The sequence below is a fragment of the Bison bison genome, unplaced genomic scaffold (assembly GCF_000754665.1).
Source record: "Bison bison bison isolate TAMUID 2011002044 unplaced genomic scaffold, Bison_UMD1.0 scf7180017864146, whole genome shotgun sequence".
Classification (NCBI taxonomy): Eukaryota; Metazoa; Chordata; class Mammalia; order Artiodactyla; family Bovidae; genus Bison; species Bison bison.
Genome location: NW_011494718.1, coordinates 11,836,006 through 11,844,402, shown reverse-complemented (window position 1 = coordinate 11,844,402; position 8,397 = coordinate 11,836,006). Strand labels below are relative to the sequence as shown.

Here is an 8,397-nt window from a genome sequence, read left to right as displayed (position 1 = left end):
TTTTATCTTTTATATTTTTTCCTACTTCCTTTCGAAGACAATGGGCTGCTTTTCTGGGTGCCTGATGTCCTCTGCCAGCATTCAGAAGTTGTTTTGTGGAATTACTCAGCGTTCAAATGTTCTTTTGATGAATTTGTGAGGGAGAAATTGGTCTCCCTGTCCTATTCCTCCACCATTTTAGGACCGCCTCTAATATTCTTTTGTATATATTTAGTGTACCTAGTTATGTTTCAGTTTTTATGCCCATGTTCTTCTGTATTCCATACTACTATGGTTCACTGTTGTTTTCTTTTTATTCTTTTATAGCTAACTGCCTTTATATGAGAGTTGGCACTTTTTCTTTATGTCTACAAGCATGCCTATTTAATGATGGTAAAGCTTTCAGATGCTGTTAGTTTGTGAGAGCATTTAGTTTCATTCATGAAATAACTTGTTTAGAAAAATCTGCAACTTTATTCTTGGGCATGTTTCAATTATAAATAACCTCTAAATAAGTTAAAAAATTTTATATGATCTTTCGTATATTATAAATACTATAAGATATCACAATTTATATAATTTTAATACTATTCACAATTATAATTTAATACATTACTTTTTGCTCTGTCATATTCCCTGATACTCTTTTTTTATACTACTTAACTTCAAGAATATTGTCTTCTTTTGAGTCTAAAACTATATATGTAATAGTCATTTGAAAATTATAAAGTAGTAGGTAATTTTTTCTGGGTAATACGAATTTCATTCATGATTCTGTTCCTAAATTCTAACTATGATTAAATAAGATGAAAGTTAATCAAGTTTTATTTCCTGTCTTGTATTGGTATTTTTTGTGGGGGCATCTCAGGCAATAATGATTGTTTTTAAAAAATTTTTTATTGGAGTATAGTTGATTTACAATGTTTTGTTAGTTTCATGTGTGCACCAAAGTGAATCAGTTTTTTTTATGTATATATATATATATATCTCCACTTTTTTTAGATTCTTTTCCCATATAAGCCATTACAGAGTATTGAGCAGAGCTCCCTGTGCTATACAGTAGGTCCTTATTAGTTATCTGTTTTATATATTATAGTAATGTGTATATGTCAGTCCCAATGTCCCAATTTATCCATACCCCTGTATTAGTACTTTTAATGAATAATAAAATCATTAAATATCTTGCAGCAAGGAAGAGAAACATAGTTTTACACAGACTGTAAATAATCAAGATTAGATTGTGTATATTTTGTGCATTTCTTACTTAGAGGCATAGAACACAATCTTCCTCCTTGGAGATTCTACTTTTACCATTGAGTTGGGAATTCTTATTATGTAGATATGCTATGCTATGCTAAGTCACTTCAGTCGTGTCCGACTCTGTGTGACCCCATAGACGGCAGCCTACCAGGCTCCCCTGTCCCTGGGATTCTCCAGGCAAGAACACTGGGGTGGGTTGCCATTTCCTTCTCCAATGCATGAAAGTGAAAAGTGAAAGGGAAGTCGCTCAGTCATGTCCGACTCTTAGCGACCCCATGGACTGCAGCCTACCAGGCTCCTCCATCCATGGGATTTTCCAGGTAAGAGTACTGGAGTGGGGTGTCACTGCCTTCTCCGATTATGTAGATAAATAGGTGCTTAAGTAGTTTTTGGTGATGATTTTTTTTAATATTTTTAAAAATATATTTTTGATGATTTTTCTTTACTTTCAAGGTAACAGTGTTCTCATAATTATTTACAGTTTTTCATAGGTAAGGGCATATAAACGTATCTTATGTCTTCCCATCTTGTGTAAGTTTTTCAGCCAATATCAGCCTCTGCAAAACTTTACATGAATCCTTATGCAGAAACAGAGCTCAAAACACCTAAACTTGATTGGAACATAGAAGTACAAAATATTGCAATTGAACTGACCAAACCTCAGGTAAGGTTCATTTCAGGACTTCCAGCTTTGAGTAGCCTTGAATCTCAACAGCTTTTGTCCTCTGTGACTGTTCCTTCTTCACTGCTGTGTTGGTTCTTTTGGTTTGTTATTGTTGAGTTTTGATTCCTCAAAATAGATCATATGTATTATTTTAAAATATAATACCAAATATAAGAAATAGTTTTCTTTCATTTTTTATGATTTTCATCTTATTGGTAGAGAATCCTACCAAATTATAGTACATGACATGGTTCCATTTAATTCCCAGTTCTTGATGGAAAGTTTTAATGGTTTTATTTTCCTTCCTCAGATTTTAATAGCAGACACTCTTACATTAAATATTGTTTACTTAATTTTTAGAACAGCTGTGTTGGCAGTTTTTTTTCCTTTACTTGTTTCTCAATTTTGGTTATGTACCTAAGGAGTTTCAATAACTAATTTGGAGAACTGGAAGTGAAAGGAGGATGAGGGCTTTATAGTTAATTGAACTTTTGGCTCAGTGCAGTCCAGTACACATATAATGCAAGTTATATGTGGAATTTTAAATTTTCTAGTAACTGCATTAGCAAAGTAAGAAAAGAGGAAATTAATTACTAAAATTAATAACATTTTATTTAACTTAACATACCCAAATATTATCATTTCAACATGTGAAAAGTGAAAGTGAAGTCACTCAGTTGTGTCCAACTCTTTGCATCCCCACGGACTGTAGTCTACCAGGCTCCTCTGTCCATGGGATTTTCCAGGCAAGAGAACTGGAGTTGGGTGCCATTTCCTTCTCCATGGGATCTTCCTGACCCAGGAATCAAACCCGTGTCTCCTGCATTGTAGGCTTTACCATCTGAGCCACCAGGGAAGTGGTGATTATATTTCAACATGTAATCAAAATTAGAAATTGTTACAATATTTTATATCCTTTTATTTTTTAAGTCTTCAAAATTTGGGGTATGTTTTACACTTACAAATACATTTAAGTTCATGCTATCCACATGATAAGTACTGGTTACTCTTAGGTTAGACCTCTCCTTTCTTTATCTTCTCATTGTGTGTGTGTGTGTGTGTGTGTTTTCCTCCATGCGAGTTGTTTTGTATTGGTGGTTAAATAATTTTATCTTGCTTTAGTTATGCAATAATTCCCTGGAGCAATTTGGAAACTTAGCTTATAGGTTGCCACTACTTGAAATGATGGTCCAGAGGAAAGTATGTTTGGTTTTAGCACTAAGCGAGTTTCACGTCAGTAGTAACAGATACTGTATTTCATTGGTTCTAAGATTTACATTTATATCACACTTTAATATATCTGAAAATGGTATGTATATTATTATTAGTGGTATGATGTTTAATCGGCAGTGCTTAATATTATCTTACAATTGGTGGTTTCTTAACTTTGATGAAATATATTATTGAATTACCAAGCAACTATGGTATTCATTGTTCACATAATTTGAAATCTCACTAGACAGAAAATATAATAAAATTTGATGTTTATCCAAGTTGTGATGTAACAGATGTAACTTGGTTTTTGTTTTTATAGTACTTAAGTATGATTGACCTTTTGGAGTCAGTGGATTACATGGTTAGAAATGCTCCTTACAGAAAATATAAGCCTTATTTACCACTTCATACCAATGGTCGACAATGGTAAGTTAGAATTTTTAAAAAATATTTTATGTAATCATATGATTAGGAACTCTCAGAGCTAACAGACCTTGAAAGACATGTAACAAAGCCACTTTTTTTTTTAATAGACATTAGAGGGCTTTTATATTATGTCCTTGTTACTGTTTTTTATAAACACATTCTCTTGTACTCTTGCTCCTAGATTAAATTCTTAACTCAGCATTCAAGACTTTCAACATTTTTTTGATCATATTGCCCTTCAGTCATGCATGTGAACTCAGTGTCACAAATATATTGGGATATTATTAATTTCACACAGCATGTCATTTTGTGTCTTTATTATTTTGCTTTGACACACCCTCTTCCTCGAATGGTTTGCTTATTTCATAATGTATTTAAGTCAGAGAATTGAAGTATTGGGGAACTGAAATATTATGGCTGAACCTTTGTAAGAATACAGTTAATAAGAACAAAATAAGTAACAGTGTAGCTGTAAAATGTCAGTGCTGTTTTCCTGCTTTTTAAACCTTCATATTCCAATGTGCATTAACAAAATTTGGTTTACAGGTGGAAATATGCAATCGATTCTGTTCTTGAAGTTCATATAAGAAGGTATACACGGATGTGGTCATGGAGTAACATAAAAAAACACAGGCAATTGCTCAAGAATTATAAAAGTGCCTATAAAAATAAGCTAACCCAGACTAAAGTCCCAGAAGAAATACAGAAACAAATTCAGGTATATCTTGCATGTATTGGGAAGGTGTTATTTGTTAAATCATCCTTAAGTATTAATTTTTCTAGATATAAATTTAAAGACAATTTTAGGAAGAACAATACTGAGTTCTTTTTGAGAGAACTGTATGGAAAATGCAAAGTGTTTTTACCTGTTTTTTCCCTTTAAAAATACCTTGCTAATATCAGCCTACTATAAACTATTTGGAGAAACGTGTTTAGTTTTTATAATAATAATATTTAGAAAATCAGTATCAGAGCTGTTTGAGTATGTAATTATTATTAGCTAAATATGTATTGTTTGTTTTGTTAGTGGCTTTTTTTTTAAGAGTTCAGAGTATTTGTAAAAAAATAGTTCTTATTCCTTAAGATAGGAGTCTTATTTACCCTCTTTTGAAATACAGAAAAACACTGTACTAAATATATAATTTATTTGTAAAAAAAAATAGTTCTTATTCCTTAAGATAGGAGTCTTATTTACCCTCTTTTGAAATACAGAAAAACACTGTACTAAATATATAATTTATTTGTAAAAAAAAATAGTTCTTATTCCTTAAGATAGGAGTCTTATTTACCCTCTTTTGAAATACAGAAAAACACTGTACTAAATATATAATTTATTTGTAAAAAAAAATAGTTCTTATTCCTTAAGATAGGAGTCTTATTTACCCTCTTTTGAAATACAGAAAAACACTGTACTAAATATATAATTTATTTGTAAAAAAAAATAGTTCTTATTCCTTAAGATAGGAGTCTTATTTACCCTCTTTTGAAATACAGAAAAACACTGTACTAAATATATAATTTATTTGTAAAAAAAATAGTTCTTATTCCTTAAGATAGGGGTCTTATTTACCCGCTTTTGAAATACAGAAAAACACTGTACTAAATATTTAATTTGCTGAATATCATCTGGTCTTGATTATATCACTATTTTTGCCATAAATTCATAATGTAAAGAATTAATTGTTATTCTGAAATATATGACAACCACTAGTATTATATATTAGGAAAAGCATCAATTTTCTCAACATCTTAGATCTGTTATTTTCATGTATAAAATGGAGATAGTATGTATCTTACACTCTTGTGGGAATTGCATGAAATAACAGATAGAACATCTGACAAATAGGTCATCCAGTACATGTTAGATTCCCCTTACATAAATTCCCCAAGTCAGTTTCTGCTTTGGCATACTTGACTTGAAGGATTTTACATTCTTAAATTTTGTATTTTATTAAGGTGACTTTAGTATAATGATTGTAAAATAGCATGGAGAAGAGGGAGTCCAAAGTAACAACCATAAGGCCAATACCTAAAACAGGTCCCCCTCTTAAATATTTTTGTTTCCATTTGCATGTATGGCTGTCTCTATATTGTTTTGGTTTCATTAAAATTCTTACTTTCATATTTAATGAGGATTTACTTTTTTGCAAAACTATTTTCACATTGCAAAATGTAAAAGCCAAATATCTGTTCAAATTTATACTTACACTTTCATTAGATCACAGATACTGTTTGTTCATGGACTGGAATAAGCCTAGAAATATATATGAAAAAAATTTAATGACCATTTTCTTTGTTTACAAGTGTCCCTTTGTTTTATAGGACTTGGAGAAGATACTAGATGTTTTTAACATAATTTTAGCAAGGCAACAAGCACAAGTTGAGGTAATCATTTTTATTAGCTGATTTTATGTTTTAAATGGGTTAATACTACTCCTTTAAACCTGGAATCAAGAATTTAAGTTGCTTAGAAAGTTGTTTAAATTTACTCAATTGATAATAAAGGTTGAATTTTCATGGCTCAGTCTCAGGAAAAAATAAAATTGGAATATTGTGGGGAAAAAAACCTCAGTAGTATGAAGGGGGAAAATTCCTAATTTTATAACAAAATTTTTGCTGGTCCCCCAAAAGAAAGTAAGTAAAAGTCAAACAGTTCTAGCAACACAGAATGCAGGTGTTACCATTTTGATATGTAGGCTTCCAGTTTTTCTCTCATGCGTATGTACCTAGTTACTTATGCTTCGTAGCCCCTATTTCTTTCCCTTTATTTCCTCTTCCTTCCCTTCCTTCACCCATCTTCTTTTTTCCCTCCTTCTCTCTTCTCTTCCTTCCTTCCTTTTCTTTTTTTCTAAAATTGAATTCAGTCTCTTTGTAATACTTTCAGTACTTACAATCTTTTTGTAGTAATAATTACTGACTTACCTTACTTGGTAACTTCTCTTTGTTCCTTGTCATTTCTATTATTCTGTAACATAACTTTTCTGGTAATTAAGATATAGTTAGGGAGATTGTGATGAACATGCACACACTACTGTATTTAACATGGATCACCCATAAGGACCCACTGTATAGCAGATGGAATTCTGCTCAGTGTTATGTAGCAGCCTGGATGCGAGGCGAGTTTGGGGGAGAATGTATACATATGTATGTGTGGCTGAGTCCCTTGCTGTTCACCTGAAACTGTCACAACATTGTTCATCGGCTTTGTTGTTGTTCAGTCGCCCAGTCGTGTTTGGCTCTTTGCGACCCCATGTACTGCAGCATACCAGGGCTCCCTTTCTCTCACCACCTCCCAGAGTTTGCCCAGTCCATGTCTGATTTTCACTGGTGATGCCATCCAACCATCTCACCCTCTGTCACCGCCTTCTCCTCCTGCCTTCAATCTTTCTCAGCATCAGGGGCTTTTCCAATGAGTTTGGCTCTCTTAAGGTGCATTTCAGCAAAGCGCTGAAGAACATGAGGGAGTCAACCAGAAAGATACCTGAGGAAAAAGTATACCAGGAATAAGTAGTAGAGCAAGCTGAAAGGTTTTGGGCTAGGAGCACATCTGACTCATTCAGGGTTCTAAGTAGAGTGGTGAAAGAGAGGAGACACCGGTGGCTGTGGTTAGTGAGGTCAGAGAAATGAGGTGCTAGAGGAGGGGAGAGGTGCTTGTCAGTATTGAGGAGGATGTCAGATTGTGGAAAGTGTTATAAGCAGTTGTGTGGATTTGGGCTTATATTCTGAGTTGAGGAGCTATTTTGAGAACAGAATGATATAATCCAATGTAGATTTTTAAACATTACTCTGGCTGCTCCTTTGAAAACAAAAGCCCATAGAGGGACAACAAGGATGAAAACAGGGAGGACAATTAGGATGCTATTGAAATATTTGAGGTGAGAGATAATAGAAGTTTGGCTGAGAGTAGTGGCAGTGGAGGTGATGAGAAAGGCTCAAACCCTGGAAATATTTTGAAGATAGAGCTAGTATTTCCCATCTAATTAGATATGGGTTTTATGAAAGAGAGGTTGAAAGTGACTATAGGGATTTGGGCTTGGAGCAGTTGGGAAGGATGGAGTTGCCGTGAAATGGGATGGGGAAGACTAGATGGAACATGCTTGGGTGAGATGGGAGAAGATCAGGAGTTCTTTCTGGGACTGATGATTTAAGCTATCATATATTAACTTGGAGATAGGGAGTATGCAGTTGGATGCATGAATGTGGAGTTTGGAAGAGAGGTCTGTGCTGGATATATATACACATTTAGAAGGGGTCAGAACATAGATGTTATTTAAAAAGCTATGGCATTGGATGAGATCACCTAAGTTAGAGTACCTGGAGCTTAGAGTACCTGGAGTCCAAAGACCCAAAGTCTATGTATTGTTTATAGGTCAAAGAAGTGAGAGCCGTGGTTACCATGGAGGAGTTGCCAGAGAGGTAGGCTGAAAGCGCTATGACTGTAATAACCTCAAAGTCAAGTGAAGAAAAGATGTCAGGGAACAGGAAGTGATAAGCTGTGACAGATGCATCTCATTGGGCAACTGAAATAAGGACTGAGGATTTATCAAATTTGGGATGTTTCAGCCATTATTTCTTCAAATAATTTTTTAGTTCCTATTTCTTCCTTCTTTCCTTCTTGGTCGCCAAATTTCAAATGTGTATATGTGTATATATATATAATATACACACATACACACATATATGTGTGTGTGTATATATGTATATATACACACAACACAAACATGTATGTGACCATAGGTTCTTGAGGTCTTGTTCATTTTTTTCCTTTAATCTTTTTTTCCTCTCTGTTCTTTTGATTGGATAGTTTCTCTTAATCTCTTTTCAAGCTTACTTTTCCCTCTGTTATCTCCATT

At 33.5% G+C, this 8,397-nt stretch overlaps 1 protein-coding gene across 1 annotated transcript in view; it reads left to right on the top strand.

Annotated features, from left to right (window-relative positions):
* VPS13C (vacuolar protein sorting 13 homolog C (S. cerevisiae)) overlaps nucleotides 1–8,397 on the top strand; it is a 183,907-nt gene that overhangs the window by 47,194 nt on the left and 128,316 nt on the right. Inside the window, exons 11-14 of the mRNA XM_010840782.1 lie at nucleotides 1,776–1,903; nucleotides 3,438–3,544; nucleotides 4,091–4,262; nucleotides 5,867–5,929. Coding sequence (XP_010839084.1) covers nucleotides 1,776–1,903; nucleotides 3,438–3,544; nucleotides 4,091–4,262; nucleotides 5,867–5,929 — 470 coding nt within the window. The remainder of the gene's footprint in view (nucleotides 1–1,775; nucleotides 1,904–3,437; nucleotides 3,545–4,090; nucleotides 4,263–5,866; nucleotides 5,930–8,397) is intronic.